Source organism: Dermacentor andersoni, chromosome 2 (assembly GCF_023375885.2).
Source record: "Dermacentor andersoni chromosome 2, qqDerAnde1_hic_scaffold, whole genome shotgun sequence".
In the NCBI taxonomy this organism is placed as follows: Eukaryota; Metazoa; Arthropoda; class Arachnida; order Ixodida; family Ixodidae; genus Dermacentor; species Dermacentor andersoni.
Genome location: NC_092815.1, coordinates 77,019,581 through 77,041,442, shown reverse-complemented (window position 1 = coordinate 77,041,442; position 21,862 = coordinate 77,019,581). Strand labels below are relative to the sequence as shown.

The following is a 21,862-nucleotide window of genomic DNA, read 5'->3' as shown; positions in this document are numbered from 1 at the left end:
CATAGGAGCAAGTACATCGATTGAAGAAAAACGTTATACAATTGTTAGCGACACACACCAGATATTACACTCTTAAAATCAAGGAAAGCAGTTATAAAAATTTTAGGTTTTAGAAACGTGGCTATATAAAAACGGAACACAACGTGGCTCAGAAATAAACAAGAGCGCAGTTTCATACATGCAATACAACATTACAAAACATCTTGTTTTGGTAACAGCGCATAAAAACAAAGATATTAGGTAAGTATGGCGGTTATCCTGTCTCTAAATGCGTTAGTACCTCTGCTGTTAGTGACGTCATCAGGAAGGTAATCCCAGTGGCTTATGGCCTGCGGGACAGGAGACATGTTAAATGCTTTAGTGCGACCAAAAATGCACCGAAGGCTACTGCGATTGTGAAGACGATGTGGTATACGGCATGGCTGAGACAAGGGCAGCGTGTTTCTATGAGGACTGAACACCATCTTATGAAATAAACAGAGCAGTGCAACCGTTCGACGTGATTCTAAAGATGGAAGTGATATCGTCATCTTGATGTTAGTCACACTGGAATGTCGGCTATAATCGCGAGCGATGAAGCGCGCAGCACGGTTTTAAACGGATTCAAGGAACTGTGTTAGGTATGCTTGGTAGGGTGACCAGATGGGCGATGCAAATTTAAGTTTTGGGTGAACAAACGTTAAGTAGGCTAGTTTTATGGTATCAGGTGGCGCACCATGAATATTACGTTTTAGATATCCGAGAGTACGCGAAGCCTTAGCTACGATTTTACTCATGTGTGTCGTCAAAGAAAGGTTAGGAGTAAGAGTGGATACCGAGGTATTTGTATGAAGATGTCGCTGAGACTTGGTGATTGTTAAATGACGTTAAGAGGCGTCAAGATGACGCCAAAAGCAGGCGTTCTTTCTTTAGCTGTCGGTTGATGGCGCTGTAGGCAGCCGCCGCAGAGCGCAGGCCACGCGCTCGCATGTTGCATTTCATAAAGGACGACAGTGTGTGCACATGCTTTACGAAGACGCGCGTTGGTGACACGGCAGATGGCGGGAGCTTTAAATGCAGCCACTGGAAAAGGCCGCGACGGCCGCGCCTCAGGGAGATAGATGGAAAGACGCTAAAGAGAAAAGATTGGCAGGCGAAAGAAAGAATGCGCGAGCCGTCTGCCCTGGCGCTGCGAGCAGCCGACGCGAGCGGCGGGGGAGAGCAAAGCAGGGAGGGAGAGAGAGGCAGCGAGCGGCATTTCGCGTTCGTGTCTCTCTTCGCTTCTCCTGCGCTGCGCGCTTATAAAGTCGCGCCCGGCGCGAGTCCGCGGGTTCGAACCGCCGAGAAGACGTCGTCGTCGAGCGCTCGGTGGCGAACGAGAGGGAGTGGTGACGAGCAGACGTGCGCACGCCGTCGGGTCGGGCGGGTGGGCTCTGCGAAAAACAGAAACAAAAGAAACAGAAAGAGAAAAGCCGTTTAACCTTTTCGTCAATTGCGGCGCTTCGGGGAGCACGCTAGCCAGACGCGATGGCGGAGAAGTCGCGCTTCCAAGTGGCCAAGGTGGACTACGTGAACGAGGCGATGGCGCCGGACGAAGACGTGCCCAGGACGCCCACGGCCGTGGCCGCCGCATCCATGGGGGGTCCCCAGTGCGTGGTGACCAGCGCGTCGGCGTCGCCCACCGAGCTGGCTAACTACGGCACCGTGTACGACACCGTGAACGTGAAGAGTCTGCTCCACTACACTCAGGAGGCGCTTCCGCGCGTCGACCACTACCGGAACGTGATGTCGGTGCACGGACACATCAGTCGGCCCACGCTCGACGAGCTGCACTGCAGCGGACGCGGATCCATCCCGGGACTCACGCAGGTCAGTGCGACTCGATTGAAAAGACTGGCGAGAGCGAAACAAGTGCGAACGCTCCTAGGGAAACGATGACAGGGACGGCCTATCTTTCATTGTTGTGAACTTAAGCGAGATTCGTTTAAAACATGAAAAAGCATCACAGAACGCTTAGCGCGTCATATTTCTTGAAGTGAGGGGCATTTCTCGGAGGCTACGCATGTTGTTGTCACTAGTAATTCTTCTAACTTGGGCTGCAGGATTAAAGTATTTATACCGGCAATAGGTGACTTTTCACCGCCGTTTCGCATTACCTTTTCTTTTTTTGTCGCCTGTTACATTTTTTTTTTTTTTTCGAGAATGGCATAGGAGCAGTTGCACACGGGGACAAACGTGGAGCGAGACCTATCCGAGAGCGAGCTAAAAAAATGTTGGCCACAGATACCGAAAGCGACCTATCTTGCGCGAGCGTACGTGTGTGCGATTGTTTCTTTCTTTCTTTGAATTGACTGCCTTAGTAGAACAGCGAAGCACTCGCAAGGAGATAGCGACGCTGAATGAGAAGTTCTGGAATCGAGGACACTCAGCGCAGTATATCGACACTACCTTATGTGGGTGCCAGATATAAGAAAAGGACGAGCTTGTCTTCTCAGCATTTTTCGTTAGCTCGCTTAAGTATACTTCATAGCCGTTGCCGAGCGCCTGAAACTGAACCTCGCAACTATATAGTTTAGGAGCGCCGACTGAATCCAGACTACAAACGCACAACTCGTGCAACCGCATAGCTGACGCCAAAAAACCGCATTTTTGTGGCCCCAGATTAGCGAGGATGTAACAAACACTGCTCCGCAGCTTGTCACGCCGAGATAAATTCAGGCTTCAAGTACCTAACTGAAGCTGACCGTTTCTAGAGGCACACGTGGGCACACCTCAATCGCTGCCACGTCCTGCGTGTTTGTTGTAGATTCGTTATCTGATATGACGGATTCGGACTACAGCCGGTATGCGCGCGTGAACAGCGGCACTACGCATGCCAGTTCAGATCCGACTCGCGCGGGTGTTTCCTAACCGAAGCGCTTTAGCACACTCTGCGTACTACGCGGTGCATCGTGACGTTCGAAGGCAAACGACGATGCACCAGCTGTGTAGTTTACTCCGCCTCTCGGCTGCGAGCAAGCTCGGCGTGTAGGCGATCTAGCACAGCATCGCGGCCTGTTCAAACGAGTACCTGCGGAGGAGCGCGTCGGCGCGAGATGACGCTTCCTGCTGGAATGTGCGCATATGGCGCCGACGCGCTTTACGTTTGAATTTCCCGCCATTGGATCCGGATCATTTCTTTTGCAGCGAACCTGTTAGCTTCTAGCTGGTCGGTATTTCTCGCGCCGCATCCCTCAAAAAAAAATGAGAAAAGCCTTCAACGATAAAAAAGAACCTTCAACGATTTAAGCGAAAAGTGCATACATTCTTTGATATCACGCATGCAACATACCATAAGTTTCAATAAATCCTGAGGTGCAGACATTCATATCTTGGGAATGCTGACTAAAGCAACAGGCACTATGGAGCACCAAGCTGTGCAGCCTGCGTGGTGACCGGCTCGGGGCTAATCGCTACCTCAGCGACCACCTCGACACCCAAATCAGACGCCGCGGAAGAAGCAGCTATCGCACTCGCCATGCTAATTCCGGACATCTGTGTAGTGGTCAGCCACTCCAAGCAGGTCATCACTAACTTACTTCGCGGCAGAGTGGCTTCACCCACCCTGTACGTCCTTCGTCCGCTCTCCGCCTTCCAGGAGCGCGATCCCATCGAACTGCTGTGGGTTCCAGCTCACGCGGGCAATCCGGGGAACGAGGCAGCCCACCTCAGTGCTCGAGATTTCGTCAACCGAGCGGGGGGGCCCTCCGACCCCGATGTGCCCAGTGAGGACCAGACCACGTACATCACGACATATTATCGCACGAGTAGGCGACTTTAATACGCTCCCCAACGTCGTCAACTATACAAACAGGACTTCTTTAATCCTTACGTGCTCTCCCGTATGTATCCGGACGACTATGAGCGTCACTGCCCCTCGTGCAATGTGTCCGCCACTTTCGCTCACGTGCTATCGGGATGTAGGGCCTTCCCTCCTCCCGTCCAGCTCTTGCCATCTCTCTCGCCGAAAGCGTGGGACTGCCTCCTGCGATCAACCCGTATAGCCGCATCCAGGCCGCAGCCATCCTACACGCCCAGGACGTCGCAGGCCGGTTCCGCCGGCCTGCCACCTAATGGCTGACTTGGTCAGTTCTGCCTCTGGCGAATTGAGTCTCTCTCTCTCTCTCTTTTCAATAAAGAACAAGCACAAAACAAGCATCCAAACCACATCATTGATGATAAGGCGCTCCTGATAACAATGTGACAATATATGATAACTACATATATATATATATATATATATATATATATATATATATATATATATATATATATATATATATATATATATATATATAGAATAATCAGTCTAGCAACCGATTTCAGTGTTCCAGCACCGCTACGGGTAGGCAACAGATGTCTATAGGACTACCGAGGGGCAGCGTGAATACGAGGAGTGGTGGCAAAGGGAAAAGAAACGGCCAATACGACCAGCGGCGGCGTGCTGCCAAAATTACCATTACTACTATTACTCTAACGCATTGCATGCCCCCCTCAGCAGTAACTTTAATTCCTATAATTTGTACGCGCAAAGTGCAGCTTTGGCACATCGCGATGCCCCTATTCGATACTCGAATAATCAAATGCTTTCCCATTCGATTCTGTTTGCGGACACTATATATGCGTCTTTTTTGCTCTTGTTTTCTTGCTTCAATAGGAACAAACTTTATTTTTAAATATCTCTCCCTCTCTCTTTCTGTGCTTTCCTTCACTATCTTTGCCTCCCCTTCCAGGGTGTAAAGTAGTAAAGTGGATATCTATCTTCCGGTTATACTCCCCGCCTGTCGCATCTCATTTATCTCGCCCATTAGGACTCTCCGTCGCCAAATTCAACGTTTCTTTCTTTTTTTTGCTTGTCTGTTTGTTTTTTGCCTCCACATACCTTATTCGGCCTCGAAGCAATTTCATTTACAGTATTGGTGGCTTTTCGTTCCGTGCACGTCTTCGTACTTCGACGTACATAAACGCGTCGCGTTACTCGAACGACACCGCGGCAAGTCGGGACAACGTGCTTCCAGAGGCGAGCGGTTCTCGCCTTTCACTTCGGTCACGCCGCGATGCGAGGCTCTCGCGCTCGTAATCCCCCGCTTAAGCAGTTCCAGCGTGACGCGTTCGACAAACGCCGGCGTTATTGAAAATGACGGCGCGTCGAAGCGCTCCGTTACGTGCGACATTGTTCATCCCTACTGTGCATGTAGTGTTTCACAACGCTCTTGTGGAGTGTGTGTGCAGTTGCGTTCAACGTGTCAAACATTACTTAGGACTTCTTTTTTTTTTTCTTCATACAGTTTAGCGACCGGAAAGACAGCTTCTTTTACAGTTAAACCGTCGAAGGGCTTTCCGTAGTAATTAGGCTGGATGCCTCCGCGTGCGTTCAAACAGCACTTCATTTATCTTTATTAATGTTTCATTTGTTGCTTCTTTTTAATATTTGTCTAATTATATTTATTTACTGTTTATGATTGTAGAGTTACAAGGCGCGTGCGATTAACGTCGGTGCCCAGCAAAGTTGAAATGCGAATGAGCTGGTGTACGGCTGAGTGTTAGCAACGAACACTAGTGTCGTCAAGTTGGTGTATAATGTACTGCGCCACTCGTTAACTTATACAAACTCCAATTTCGTCGTTAGTTAGGTTTCACAACTTGTTTATATATTGCAGATTAGGGGCTTAGGCCACAGCTACGCGTTGCGGTGGCTATATATAGTTACAAACGCGTCTAGCTTTTGGGTGTAGGGTTAATTACGAAAATGTCAGGCCTAATTAACAATGAGCCCATGCACTAAACGTCGCATCATAGCGTTGGTTCTTGCATGTAGTTAATAACGTAGCGAGAAGATGCATTACATTTTTTTTTCGATAAATTACCACGCATTGCGGTGACCTACGGCATTGCGAGGCTGAATGGCCTGCGGCAACAGAGTGGCCTGCATCCGCGCGTAAATAGGCACCCGCCTCGTAGCAAATGTCATTGTTTAGTAGCTAGTTTCTTGCATGTGTACTAACTTACCCGCCCCGATGGCTTAGAGTGTTGCGCTGCTAAGCACGAGGTCGCGGGATGAAATCCCGCCCGTGGCGGCCGCATTTCGAAGGGAGCTAAATGCAAGAGCGCCCGTGTCCCGTGCATTGGGGTCAAGTTAAAGGGCGTCAAAATTAATTTAGAGTCCCCAGCTACGGCGTGCCTCATAATCAATTCGTGGTATTGGCACGTAAAACCCCATAATTCAATTCAATATGTGCTAACCCGTTAGAAGCTTATAGTTTATCGATTGTACCACCCTGACATTGCCCTTATCTTTCGAGTAGGAGGAGGAAGAACATTTATTGAAAAAAAAAAAAGAAGACGGGTATCTTTCTGCCTGTGTAGGGAGGCGCCCTCAGTGTATGGCTCTTGCGGCCCTTCCTGTCTCTCGGGCCCTTGACTGAGGGTGCCTCTCCGCACAAGCAGAAAGACACCTGCTTGTGCGGGGAATAGCCGCGCGAGTGAGCTATCAATGTTAGCTATTAAGCGCATAAAAAGTGTGTTTGCTCCATAGTGATGGCGATAAGATAACGTGTGTGTCAGGAAGGTGAGGAGGAAAGCGGCTTGCCTGTTCTGACGCTTTCGTGGCAGACGTTTTACATGCATCTGAAGTCACAAACCTCCTTCCTGGCATGGACGCGCGCCATTAACGATGGGCCGTGTCGCAAAGCCAAAGGCGAGCCGCTCCGCGAGCTATGCCGCGTGAGCCGCAAGACAAGGGGAAGCTTTCCCGCCCGATAATCGCCGGCCATAAAGGCGAGACCAAACACACACGCATGCATGCGCGCACGCAAAGACGAAACGTAACGGACATCTTTATCACTTGTCTGCGCGCGAATTCAACGAATTCTTGACTGCATTCTTTTAAATCTCGCGCGCAGATTAACCACACAGGGCCAATCGCTGCATTGTCGATGAAGTAAGTTTCAATTCATTGATGTAAAGTGCACCCAACATGTTGATTGCCTTTCAACAGAGAGCGCGCAAGCATTATATGCAGTCTTCATGTGACCATAGTGGCACACAAAGTGCTTAACCGTCTGTGTCATCTGTTGTCGAATTTATTTGCTTGGTATTGAATGAAGGATTGAGCGAACTTTTTTTTTTCTCAGCAACTGTTCTAAAGGCTCATCTGCGCATACAACCGAAGCCGTGTTAGCCACGATACTTTCTTTTTTAGTTCTTCACTTTATTACGTCTCGAAACCCGTGTGAAGATCCGCAGTCGCGTATACCACTGAGGCTTCTATAGCTAAACAAGCTCTATTTTGGCATCTAACGTAACGCCGGGCGCACCGCCGCTTAAGCACGCTCGTTTGAGCATTACGCACCGAGTTTTGCACAGCAGTGCTTTTACACAGCACAGCAGGGCTGTTAGACGGGCTAGTTGGCTGTACAAGCTTCTTGATTCACGTTGCCAGCTAGATAGAATCGGGACATAAAGGGGAGTAGACGCAGAGACCACAAACGCTGTTGGTGGCGGCGTCTGCTTGGCTTCGAGTCCCGTGTGTATATCAAGCGTTGGTCTTATCCAGCGCGCCTATCGCGCTGGTGACGTGAAACGAGTGCAATTGTAGGCTTGTGCATTGCGGACGCACGATGCCACACATGTTCTTATATAGAATAATCCCTTCCATCATAGGGGTGCCATCTATTCTTCTTTTCTTTTTTTCATAAGCACGTCCGACTCACGTTTGCGCATTATACCGAAGAAGCTGTATTTGAATCTCAAGCGGGAGATAATGTTTCATGTTTCTTCGCCACACGACAAGGGTCAAGCTTACGATGAGAAGGCGGCTTGACGACATGATAGCAACGACGAAGTGGTGGTGTGGACGGTGCTTTACCGCGAAGGACATACACGGCAAACCCACTTCCAAGCTCTTAACTGCTGTGAGAGTGATTTTTTCTTTTTTTTAGGTATAATGATGGTATGTCCTGTGATTTAATAGACGAACTGCTCTAGCTATCCGGAGCATCCTGCAGTTTTCCTCGCTCTGTTCAAAACTGTCGCATTGTCACCTCTCCAAACGACTCCAAACGGATGACACACGTGGGTGGGGAGCCATGTCGCACGCGCCGACACTCCACTGGCTCGCCGGCGAAGCGCTCGCTTCCCTCTTTGCGACAGGAAGCGTGTGACGGAGCTTCCGACCGCAGTGGCTTTCTATCAGCTTGCACTTTGCGACGCGACATTCTTTCTTACGTAAAGTTCGAGCGTTCCTTCGGCGCTGCGTCAGTCTCTTGTGTTGCGTAAGCTTGCACTTCGCGCCGTTGCCGTGCAGTGATGCGCCTGTCGGCTGCTGCTGAGAGGTCAATGTTAACACGCTGGTGAGAAGGCGCACGGCTGTCCGAAGTGAAGAAACCGCGGTAAGTAAAATAAGAATACCGCATGGGAAGCTGACGCGCGGGTCGACGTTCCGGTTATTAATAAAAGTGGCCTTATCTACATACATACATACGGCGAATAGCCGTGTACACTGGATATCGAAGGTGCAACCAGCACAATAGATAGTTATTTAAGTGACGCAGTAAAGAGCCAGATGCTACAATTTTGATGGCACATTATTCGCGTGACGGATAGAAGAGGTTGTCCAGTAATCGCTGGACAGGGACGATGAAGCAGCCGATGGCGTTACAGATATCACTGTTATTGCGTAAACTTGTGTGCTGTTTGTGCTCGAGCCACGTGAACAAGAAATTGCGATTCCTAGCTTCTGCTTTCTTTTTGTCCTTTCTTTCTGAGCTCAGCGCATCATTCTTATCAGCTTAACATCTGATACGGATTCTATTTTGAACCAAGATATTAAACTTATTTTTGAAAGTTGGCGGAGTCAGCCGATTCTTGCGACTGCATGGCGCCAAGAGTATATCCTACGCGCGAGCTTGAACTCGACACCGCCGTCCGCGTTTTGCTTTGGGTCCATCTGACGGCATACGCACCAAGCCTCGTCACTCGGTAAAGGTGCACTTTGTGCACTCTTCTGTTTATTTTTACTTCATTTCAGATATCCTGCTGTCATATTTAATCCCCCCCCCCCCCCCGCTCCCGCCGTGTTAGCTAGCCGCGGAAGCCAGCCAGTTAGTATAGGAGTAGCCAGCCGGCTTTACATTGACTACTATTTTTTTCCTGCTCCTCCTTTGTAGACTTATGCAAAAGGCTGCGTAACTGCACGTTTGTTCTCGCTCTCATCTTTCTGTTCTGCCGTTCCTCTTTCCCCAAGGAAAGGTGGCCAATCAGACGCTCATCTGGTTAACGTCCCCGACTTCTCAATCTTCTTTCTCTCTACTTTGTGCAGACTAACGAGCAGAGGAGCAGTTAATGGCACACGCAACGACATTACGACTTAAGTCAAAGACAACCTTACGAAGAGAACCCGCCGTGGTTGCTCAGTGGCTATGGTGTTAGGCTGCTGAGCACGAGGTCGCGGGATCGAATCCCGGCCACGGCGGCCGCATTTCGATGGGGGCGAAATGCGAAAACACCCGTGTACTTAGATTTAGGTGCACGTTAAAGAGCCCCAGGTGGTCGAAATTTGCGGAGTCCTCCACTACGGCGTGCCTCATAATCAGAAAGTGGTTTTTGCACGTAAAACCCCATAATTTAATTTTTTTAACCTTACGAAGACGCTCACAAAGAAACGATGCGGACAAGAACAATATCTTAGTTGGTCGCGACAATTGGCACATCCTAAACGGAACGAAGCGTGCGCCGTCCTGCGCGAGCAAGAGCTGATCGAGCGAATATCGCTTGCCTGCTTCTCGACTTCGAGAGAAAAGAAGCGCCCGTTTTTCACGTGCGTTCGGCGGGAGCGCGGATTTGGTTTCCGTGGCTGCTCACCGCCTCGCGTGTCGGCAGCAGCCCCGCGACGAACACGTGCTCCTGGGCCGAACACGTATCGCAGTCGCTTCTATTAGAGCGTTCGACGCTGTGCTTGCGATCACCAAGTCATCGATCAACTTTCCGGTCAATCGGTCGAAGCTTTAATTGCAATTACCGAAAAAAAAAAAAGCACGAAATGTTGCGCTCCGTAACATTTCGGGAAACGGTCTCAACGATGCTTTTTCTTAATTCTTTTTCTAATTCGTGGACTGGAATCAAACACAAAACACAATCTGTGTTTGCGTTTTGTGAATTGTTCTCGGTGCCAATTTTTTTCCCGAACGGTGCGCCCTACATGGAAATCACGAAATGTTAGCTGCACTACGAAATTAGCTCCTGGTGGCGGCATGGGCTGGTGGCGGCAGGCTGAGCTGGTACGACCCGTGATGGTGGCAAAGTATCTGCCGTGGTCGCTTTCAGTGCGTGGCTGTGTGTGCCCTGCTGCTGAACACAGGGTCTCGGATTGAATTACTGTCCCCCGGCGGCAGCATTCCGATTGGGACAGAAGCCTAAAATGCACTCATACGCAGATTTAAGTGCACGTTATAGAGAACATCAGGTGGTCAGAACACAGATCTCTCTACTATGGCACCTATCATGTGTTCAGGTGTTGGTTTGGGATAATAAATACAAGTAATCATTGACTTGAACATTAAAAAATGCATGGGTTACATCATAATTCTTTTATGGCAAGGTAACTTGTCGATGTGATTGTAAAGCCTGCCTCTGTCGCGCAGTAACTATATGACGTTCTATACTTCTGAGCGACAGGCCGCGGGCACTTTTGTCAAAGAGCCCTATGTCCATGCGCTCGTTATTGTTTTTTTTCCTGTCAGATATAGCGCTGTTCTCCTTCTTTTTCTTTTCTTTTTTTTGTAGTCGTGAAACAATTAACCCGTCAGTCAATCTCCGCTGCTTTCTCAGCTGGCGCGGACGGAGGTGTTTCGTGGATATGTGTCAAAAGCTTGTGACAGCGTTGCACTTGACCTTATACCACGTTGGATACGTTGTGTATACTAGCTGTTCCTACCCGTTGGGCCGAACTGCAATGCGTATATATACGACCACGCTCCGCGTAGGCGCTCTTTTATTGGTTGTTTTATGCTGCGTTTTTTCTTGTTTCTTTTTCTGCCTCGTCGGTTCGTGCTGCTGGATTCTCGCGTCGCTCGCATACCGACCGCTCGTTCACGAAGCGCTATTGTTTTGCAGAGACTCGCGAGGAAGCCGAAAAATGCGCGGGTCGATAGTGAAAAACCATGCGCCGACGCCGACAGCAGCAGCAGCAGCGAAGGCTACTTCCCCAAAGCTATGCGCTGTTTACTTTCAATAATTTTTTTTCCCGCACGTTTAGTTACATTTTCGATTTGTTCGCTGTTTATAGTGTTTTTCTGGAGATGAATTTCCTACGCAGTGGCACTCCCATTTTCTCGGCACGTTTCGAAACACTTCATTTGCAGTTTCGTGCACTTAAATAACGCGTGAAAAGATATGCCAGATAGATACGGATAGCCAAAAGGCTATCGCCGCTGAGCGTTCTTGCCGCCCCGTTCACTGCCTCGGACACCGTAGTTGTCTCGCCATTCGCCGGCAAACGGAAAGCCGGCAGCACTAGGCTGTCTCACGTGTGGCTTCCCTCAAAAGGTCAGAACGAGCCCATAGCTGCTTAGCTTCGACGACGTTCGACGCGTTAGTCACCATCGCGAACAACGTTCTGTGGCAGTAAAAGGGAAGCGACAGGGACTGAGCGTCTACGCGTGTGTTACTGCGCCAAATAGTCCGGCAGAGTTTGACAGCGTTTTCGGTTTCTTGCAACAGATACCGCAGCCGTGCAACGTATACGCGCGATGCTCCCGCATTTGCCCAAACGCAGAAGAGAAAACTAGAAAAAATAGTCAAAGTTAGAACTAAGTGGCGTACTTTTGTCTTATTTTGCTTCTGTGAATAGGATGTTCGTTTCCTTTTCCCAAGCTTCAATGTAACGCAATTGAGAATGTGGGACTTTTTTTTCGGGAGAGCTCTGCTCACGCTTCGCCTCCGCAGCTTTTCATTCATGGAGACTGACAGTTGTCCGCACAAATGTATCGGTACATTCAATATGGTTGCGTTGCGTTGCTTCAATTGCCCTGACGTTTTCGTCACTACGCGATATGCTGTGGAAACGTCACCTCAGCATTGTTACCTCATAAACTTGAGTCTGCCACTTTTGTGATCCATGGCTAGGTGAGGGCTGAGCTTTGTCGGGCTTTAATTAGCGTGTTATGCGTTTTTTTCTCCTGGTCGTACGTTTTACAGAGGTTCCCGCATGAGCTAACCAGTAAACACTTTGGGATGACCGCACGATATTTTCCGTCGATATACGTAGGTCATCGTTTCGTATATCTTATAGCCTTTTACAATAGCCCCAGTGGACCGGTGGATGCATCAGTCTCGCAAATATACAATACCGTGAGTTCATCTCGTCGTTGCCACACACGCGTATACGTAATCAGTCGATATTTCAGCTGATTCAAAACGAAGCGACTCTCCAGGAACATCGATCTCCATAGGCTGACAACAAAAAATCGAATCGGCTACCTGAACTCGGTTGATTTTTCTTTTTCTTTTTGCACATTGTTAACATATTAGTGGTTTTGATTCCTATGAGAAATTATACCACTGAGGTGAGATCTCAACGCCAGCATGCCAGTCGTGAATGCGCAGTAAAAAAAGTTATAAATACATATGCAAGCCACAGCGCTACCGCACGGGCTGCCTGGAACACGCTTCTGACCTTGCACGTGCCTTTCTATGGCACCTGCTTCGTCGACGCGACCTCGACATCAAAGTGAGTTCAAGTCACGGATGCTAGTTCGGAAAACAATTGGGCGTTTCTTGACTGACGGTTCCCCCTGCTCCTTTTACATGTTTGTCTAACGCTTCTTTTACATTCGTTAATTTCCTTTGTTTCTTCGTGCACCACGAAAGCGCTGAACCGTGCACTAAGCTGTCGTTCGCGCGGTCGTCAACCATGCCCGGGAAAAGCCGGAAAGCTTTGGTTCCTGGTGACATCATTCTGTTTGTTTCGCGTAGTATGTGTTTCAATGTCTTGCACCATTGCCCCCCTACCCCTCATATTTTTGTTTTCGTACACGACCAAGCCCAAGTCCAACATATGCTGAGCTGCCGGCAGGCTTTCTTTTCCCTGTCAACCAATGTATGTATGTATGTATGTATGTATGTATGTATGTATGTATGTATGTATGTATGTATGTATGTATGTATGTATGTATGTATGTATGTGTATATGTATGTATGTGTATATGTATATATATATATATATATATATATATATATATATATATATATATATATATATATATATATAGATTTAACCTGACGCATCTCATTTCACTCAACGACGACCTTTCATATATGCTATGCGTTGGCTGAAACCGAGTCAGCATAGTTGACCAGGTTTTTTTGCATTCAATGACCGCGTTTTTGAGAGCTGGAAGCCGCCTCGAGCAGCAGCCGGCATATCTATTATACCTCCACGATAAGGCATCGAGCGTGTAAGTGTGGCTAAAATAATCAAGATAGATGCAGTGCGCGAAGATAAAAAAAGTTAAGATCAGGATGACTGCCAAAAAGTAGACAGGCCTTCTCCCGATTCTTGTATGGTCATACGTGTTCTGCTCCTAACTTCTAACATCAACTGTAACCTCGTGTGCTGAAGTCGTATAGCGCGAAGTGGATTAAAGTTCTTTTTTTTTTTTTTTTCAGTGCTAACGTTTACAATATATGATCGTCGACGACGTATTGCGCGCAAGGCTCTAAGGTCCGTCACGTTCTGCTTCCGGAAAGGCTTTCTGCCCGTCAAAGTTCGCGCTTTTTTGTCCGTTCGAGGATAACTCGGACAATGGGGTAGGCCAAACATAATTTTGAGGAAAGCTGAATGAATCCAGCAGTAAGATGTTAAAGCGTTGTTTTAGCAGAGACCAGGTGCTAAGTCCGCACAGGTAAGAGGAAGGAGCAACCGAGTCTTTCCGCTTCACTGCACCGGGAGGCGCAACTTCTACAAACGAATACGACTGTCGCTTCTTTTTGCTTCTCGGGAGGAGATCGCTCGCTCGCACCTGCCAACGCTCACCAAAACAAACACCACGTGGAGCAGTCCAAGGCTTGCTGCGCGTTGTATTTCGCCAGCTGTCGCTTCCCATTTTTGTTGGTTCCTTCAAGGCGAGCGCGGGCCAAATAGCGCAGCGCCTCTCCCATCCCCCGCCTGGTACGTTGCCTTTTCATTGGGTTAATATCTACCGAATTCACCCTCGGCTGTCTGCTTAGATTGGGAGCACTCAATCATCAATAAGCAGCTAGTGTGCCTCAATGCGGGTAGCTTCTCAGGGGCTCAGCTAGGTGCACTGTACTGGTTCGCGTTCGGAGTAGTGCCCTGCTTTCCATCCATGAAGGATGCTCTTACCGGACGAGAGTGCCGACATGAACACGGCGCCCTCTTGTACAGCGCGGCGTCTTCAGAGACGCGTTCCTATAGCCTGTCCAGCCGAGCTCCTTTCAGCGAGAACAATCGGCGAAAGCTCGCAGGCACGTTCCCGCTACCGCGCGGCCTGCTTCGGTTTCTCCGGCGCGCGCGCTCTGTGTGGCCTCCCTTCTCGACGAGCCCTATCGCCGGTGATAGGGCAATAAATATTTCGAGGACGCTCCGAGCCTGGTGTCGGTCCGAACGCTTGTTGGTCCCACGAACGGTGGCTGTCAAATAGCAGGTGATCGCAATTTGCTTCGAAGTGCGACTCTCAAAACAACGTTTCAGTGAGGCTGTTGGACTATAAGGCAGCCCCTAAACACACACGTGGCCCCTATATAGGTGGAAGTTCGCTGTAAAAGCACTGCGATATACAAAGTGAGCGCAAATATTTCCCTCTCAACGTGAACTTCAATTTCCTAACTGAGAGCTCGGTATGTTGCAGAAAACATCGCGTTGAGGTCACGCATTGATTAGTACATATTATCCAGCGATTATCGACCCATTCTAGCGAGCTTCGATTGACCAGGAATTGTTAATAACGCTCCTCAATATTGCAAAATGCGCATTGGTCTTTAGTATGTGTAGCGTGCATGCTAGCATGTATGGGGTTATTCAAACTGGTTCTTAAGATGTCGTCAGATCTAGAAAGTCTTGCCCTGGTATACATACATTACTTAACTGTTCTAACAGCTGGCCATCACTTCAGTATATATAAAGAGAAGCTTTATTAAAATACAAGGACGTCATGCCTACGTCGCGCGAACCTTGCCCCCGTCAGTTAAACATTATTGATGTGGTACGTAAGAAGCTATAAGGATTGTACACATACGCAAGCGCGCGAACGACGTGTCACCAACCTCGAAAGATATCTCCGTGAGTCATGGCTGCCGCACCTGTCACCAAGGCGCTGTTATGACGCAGGCAGCGTTGTCGTTCAATCCCGATGAAAAAAAAAGTCATTTAACTAAAGCTGGCGTAAACGAAGCGTTGTCTACGCTTTCAATCACCTGGTCACAAAGTGCTGGCAATGGAGCATCACGTGTTCAATCTGTGTGCGCTTTGCCCTCTCACGAGCCACGTTTTTCTTGTTTCGCCGCTGTTTTGTTGGCGTTTTCAACAATTTAAGACAACTCGGCAGTTAGAGATAGCCCCACTTTGCTTATTCGGGTGAGTTCCTGCACAGGCTGGAAATGCCTGCACGACAAATAATGTTTAATTAGCTAACTAACGTTACTTTTCTAGTCAACACTCTAATTAAGCATTTCACTGCACTTGTTGAAATTTAGGAATTAGCCTTAAATTACGTCCGATGCGGCCGTATCTTTATTGGGGCGAAACGCGAAATCTCCCGCATTGGTTGCACGTTAAAGCACCCCAGGTGGCCTAAATTATCCCGGTGTCCCCCATTACGGCGTACCTCATAATCAGATCGCAGTTTTCAGTGATGTAATCAGAATTTTTTTTCGCAGGGAGCACTTGTTCGGGAACGGGGAGGAAGCGGAAAGGGGGGGGGGGGGGGGGGGCTTGGACGGCCGCATACTAACACAAATTTCGGGGCCGGGGGTAGTAAGGGAGGGAGTGGCACAAGCGCGGTTTACCACCCCCTGACTACGCCACTTGTGGCTTTGGCACATGAAACTCCAGTTTCTTCAAGTATGCAAAACCAACTCGCCCACATCAAGCTTCTGCTTTTTCATAATTCGCCTTAACGACTAAATGAAGATATGTCGCGTAATAGCAATGCTTCGACCGGCTTTGAAAGATAACTATTCCAAGAAAGACAATGTGCAGAAATATAGATTGACGCTCTAGCTCAGTTTCCCAGAATATCCTCTCCTTGTTTGCACATTTGGGGACGGAGGTCCTTTTGGTGTTGTTAACACGCGGAATAAGAAAAAAAAAAGAACCAGTATTCGCTAGCGTGCTTGCCTCCGGAAGTGTTTCTTGGTCAATTCCTCCGTGGTGGATAAGTGTAGTTCAGTGTAGTTACTTGGGGAGGAGAATAGGAATTGTACAAGCTGTCACTGCTTCGCTTTTTGGGAAAAAGCAGCATTCTTTTTTTCGGTTTGCCCTTAAGTTTAGGCTGGCAATACGTATATTCTGTGCTCTGTAAACAGGGTGTTTGAGCGAACACTTCCAAAATTTTTTTTAAATTACTTGTGGCAGATAGCACAATTGCAGTCCGTGAGCTGGTCTAATCGAAGAGGCGGACATTACTTGCACAAAGAAGTTATTCATAATCGACTAATGAGCAAATTCACGAATAACGTTTTTGACTAATTACCTTATGACACATATTGCAATGTACAAATTCTAGCGGATTCTAGCGCCCGTGCTTTCTCCTTTCTTGTGTGCGTGGTCTTAGCGCGAAACTCGTTTATTATCTCTAGCGGGTGAAACTGCAAGCCCATCCACTTGAAAAGAATCGTATAGATGACACGATTTACGAGGTATGCGCCGTCAAACTTGCGGTAAAAATGCACTGCCGTTCCACTTTAGCAAAACGTCGCTTCATTCATTGAAGCACAAAAGTAACTGAAACGCCTATACATTTTTTGCGCAATGTTCGGGAATTAATATCTCGAAACTGGTGTCATCCTAGGAATTCGTTCCTAGGGGATCCACCTTGCTAGCTCCCCGGCTAGAATTTGTAAATTGCTATACGTGCCATAAGGTGAGGAGTTAAAACCTTAGTGATTTATGTTAATTAGTTGATTATGCGTTTCAATTTTTTGTGCAACTAATGTCCGCTGTGGTCAAGAATTGTACTATTTGCCACACACTATATTTAAAAACGTTTTTTAAAGTGTTCGCTGAAACAACCGGTACAGCCTGTAGATGTCCTGAAATTCCTTTCTTTATCATGAGATTTCCCGTACCGTTCAGAGCAAGCAGCAACTTCGGCTACGAGTTGATACGCGAAAGTCACACGTACACGCCTGTTTTTTCCCCGCAACTCGAAGAACTAGGTCCGGCAATCGATGTTTCGTGCCTCTTGAGACATATCGATAATGCGACGCTCCCGTCGGCCCTATCGCGTAGCCCTCGTCTCGTTCCAAGAACGTGGGCTTTGTTCCTTTGTTGTGCAAGTGAGCAGGCCAGAAGACTCGGAACTTTCCGGCGTTGTCCACTGTGTGCATGTCTACAGAGCTCAGCATTCTTTCCGTATCGTTTACGGGTCACATAGCGAAAGCCGTTATGCCTGAGCAGTCCGCACTGGAAGCTCATGAAATTCGCACGTTCCTGAGATGCTGCTATATTAGTCCATCGTCTCCACGATCCGTCCCAATCATTGCATTTCAACCTTACACATCGGCCGCCGCGAACATGTAGAGGCGTGCATATTGTTTCCCTCGTTTTGCACAAGCTTTGCAGTCGTGATGAACTTAATGACACATCGCACCTTCTGCCATTGACTGTGCTTTGGTGTTTCCCCTACTCTTTCTGATATCCGCCGTCCTCGTCTTCTATACGTGTTTGCATGAGCTGCCGGTATTAATTTCTTTTCGCAATTCCATTATTTTTTTTGCCCTCGAGTTAGCACAGTTTTCTTTTTTTTTTCTTGCAACGTTAAGTGACCGATTTCCTGGAGCTGTCATGTACGCTAGCAATTAGTTCATCTTTCTCTCGCCTACAGTAGTAGGAGGCGTGAGAACCTTCCTCAGTCGACGACGGAGGTTACAACTCATTATGGACACCTGGGCTCCAGTTAACGCCGTCAAAGGGACACCGTCGACGTGAACATCAAGTTCTGGTTCGTTGGGAGCGTCAATCGAGGATTTCGACACGACGAAGATAATGCAGTAATATCAATGAGGGGTTTGGACTGTCAGCCACACGGACACCTCCTTAGTTTGAGCCTTGCCACGTATCTCCATTCATCCGCTTAATCTCCGCGTCGTCGGCTGCTTCGTTGCGGAAACTGCAAATGCTTCTCCAGTGTATGTCACACGTGACCTCGTGTGAAAGCCATTAATTTTTCTTCCCACCTATTGAAATTCTGGAGAATGCGTTCCTATCTTTGACCTTGTGGTGTCTGTTACTAGGCGCAGTCTTTACAGTTCCTCATCTTTGTTTTCTTCTACGGTTACAACAAAAGCGATAAAAAGACAAGAGAAAGGAAAATGAATTGCAGCTTCTCTTGCACACGCATCCTCTCCTTCATGAGCTCGCCATTTTCAGGGCACGTGGCCTGCCCACGCACATTCATTTCACTTTCGCCGAGCTCCAAGGAATTCGGAGACCCACCACGCTTCGCCTACGCGCGGACTACGGTTTTCTTCTGTTTGAGGCAGCGACATTTCTTGCGGCATGCGCTCCTCAGAGCTATAAGACAGACGTCGTCGCGCATACCCCGCTGCCGCACATCGCGCGGCTTGAGAGCCTCGTTGATTCCTCTCATCCATCCCTCGAATAAGAGAGGGAGCGGGCTTATTCCTCCTTATGCGAGTCGCACAATAAGCCCTTCTAGACCCATCCGGGCTCCTTCCGTCGACGCACGTGAGACGCTCCTCCTGCTGCGTTAGATTCAGCTGTGTTTATGCGGCACTAGATCAATGTCTTTCCTTCCTGGCGTTTTGTGTCTTCAGTAAGACGCACGCGTCTTTCTGTTTGCGTTTTTCTTGTGTTTTATTTGCTTCCCCACGCTAAACCAAGTTGATGTCAAATGTCACACGGTCGAGAAATACCTCCGCCATGAGCTCAGTATTCGGCTTCTTCACAAGGACTTCTTGGCTCGTGCCAGCTGGGCTTTGCAGAGAAGCAGCACAGTTGTTAGACTGCGGTTCTGAGTCAGCATAATTGTGACCGGTCATTGCACCGATAAGCTCGCTGTACTTGGGGGACTTGTTCGCTGGTGAATGGCATTTTTTCGAATGAAAAATAAATTTTGCACTGCTTGAACTCAAGTTGTCTGCCCCGCTAGACAACGTGAGTCTTGGCGGCGAATTACTGGAAGCTACACCAAGCAATGAAGTGTTCGCTTGAAGCATTGCAGTACTTTCTTTTGAAAGTGTAATTCATTTGGTCAATGACCGCGCTGCTCGCAATGGTTCGTGGTTTTGCGATGCACGATAAACACAGCGGCCTGCTTGCCAAGGGTATTTCACTTCAAAATCTATGTAGGTACGCAGGTACTTCGCACTTGATGAGAATTTTCTGAGCATTTCGTGGTTATTCATTGCATCACGGTGAACGAGCCGAGCGACTCAACCTTGAGGGACAGATAACGAAAGTTTTGTTCCAGCATTCGACAGGAAGCGGGTGAAAAACTTTAACAAAAAGGAAAAGAAAATGCTTCCACTTTTGAAAGGGCCCTGTTGAAACAAGCGTCATCCGCGTCTGCATGAAAAGTTGCAGTCGCTCGGCGCATATATGCCGAAGCAAGCGTGTTTCACGTGTTCTTCGAGATGTATTTCTTAATCGCACGCAGTCTTTCAGTGGTCTTGTGCATTTTTCTCCTCAGTTTCATGCGTACGTCGTCAAAGTAGTCGTTTCACGCCTTCGGTATGCTTCGCCTTCACCGCGAATGATTTTAAGTTGTATACGTGACCGTGTCCGCGTAGCCCTCTGGTGTCACACGTATGTGGCATCACACATTTACATGTCCGCCGAACTCTGGTTCTAGCTTCCCCAACACCAATGCAGACAAGCCTGGTATTCTGCCGCATTGTAAACCACAGCACTGAACGACGTTTTTATGTTTACGTGAACATCATTTCTGTTAAAGTGAATGGAAAAGACGATTCTTCCGCTATAAGCACAGCTTAGTGGTAACCACACGAACTACGTAGTATGTCTTAAGCTTTTCGAAAGTGTCGCCGTTTAGAAGTGCCCATCACCCTTTGCGGCTTATATACCGGTAGAACAACGTTATGTTGTAATTAGAAAGCGTCTTGTGACGATCCTGTTTTGGGAGCGTTAATAGCCGACATTTGTGACGTCTCGGTAGCATTGTAGGGGCACAGCGCGTACCTTTTCTTCTATACTGTAGATTATAAGTTAGGCCACGACACAGCCTGTGCGTACCTTTTCTTCTATACTGTAGATTATAAATTAAGCCACGACACAGCCTTCTGTCGAAGTCATGGTCTTTAATCTATACGATGACATCAGTACTAAGAACTCGTACCTGGCTACTGACTGGTTATCTGGCTCAATATTCCAAATTTTATGGCTTCACTTTTTTTTTAGGTCTACTTTCACAGCTGACGTTAACTGCTTTCCAACGCTTCTGGTTTCGGTGACATTAGCAGATCGTTCGGATAGGAAATGTCCTGGTGTTCGTCCAATCTGAGAAAGTTTTGTTTGCCCAAGCTGACCACTCAAGCCAGCTGACGGTTTTCAGGGGCTGAATTAGCTGAATAGCGCTTTGATCTTGCAGTAAAACGCAAACTGATTTGTCCTGACATATTACACGTCAGCTTCTGCAAGGTTTGTTCTTGGGAGGAAACCGTTATGTGACTGCCGTTCCTGTGGCAACCAAAAGCTTGTTCCACTGCCCGATGGATGTTAGACCATCCTTTCTTCTGAAGACAAAAAAAAAAAAAAAAAATCTCGGCACCGTCATACCTGGTGCTTCTGCGAAGCAGAAGGACACCGGTCCGCTCCTGTGTCTGGACAAGTGCAGGCGTTCTGGTGACTTTTGCAACTAGACGACGAACTCTCGGGAATCTGCGTCCGTGCTCGTTCTTGCAAATTGTGTCCCCTTAGCTCTCGTGTGCGGTAGCAAACTGGACCGAGTCCTGGCTCGACCCACTACCTCTGCCTGGTCGTCTGTCGCTAGCGCCGACTTGAAGTGGGAATGCTGCTGCAGATTAACGCCGAAGAGCACACTTGCTTGTCCTCTTTTAGAACAATAACGTGATCGCCATTTGAAATTGAACTAATATGCGAGCAGTGGACAAAGCCTCTCAGTAACACCGACCAGACAGCGCGATGTCGACCGTTTTAGCAGGCTCGAGCACCAACTTCCCGGAGTTCATTCACGCGCACAAAACAGCCGAAGCTCACTGATGAACTCTGACAGGCCGAAATTATGCAGGAGCCCCCGCACGCGAGAGAAACGTGCCGAGAAGCCTGTTTTGCAATCCAGATTTAATATTCCGGTCTTTTCAGCGTGGCTTATATTTCTTCTGGCAAGGTAAGATTGATTACGTCCACCGTCGTATGCGGAAGTAATTATCTCCGCGCATTATGCTTGGGGCTGATGACGACGCTGACAAAATAGATATCGCGTCGTGACCATGACAGGTTTTAGAAGATTACGTGCGCGCACGTCGCGTTGTGCAGCTGTGCATCTGATAATTAAAATAATTTTGGATGCCACTGGGACGTACAGCAGCTAAGTGCGACTGCGCAAGATTTCTCGTCGCTGGTAATGTTGTGAGCACTGTATGCACTAAGGCAAAGCTTCAAGAA

At 48.2% G+C, this 21,862-nt stretch overlaps 1 protein-coding gene across 1 annotated transcript in view; it reads left to right on the top strand.

The window, feature by feature from the left end:
- The first annotated feature begins 1,262 nt into the window (after window positions 1-1,262).
- LOC126542094 (solute carrier family 12 member 2-like) overlaps window positions 1,263-21,862 on the top strand; it is a 75,491-nt gene continuing 54,891 nt past the window's right edge. The window contains exon 1 of the mRNA XM_050189102.3: window positions 1,263-1,848. Within this exon, the coding sequence (XP_050045059.1) occupies window positions 1,507-1,848 (342 nt within the window). The 5' untranslated portion in view covers window positions 1,263-1,506. The remainder of the gene's footprint in view (window positions 1,849-21,862) is intronic.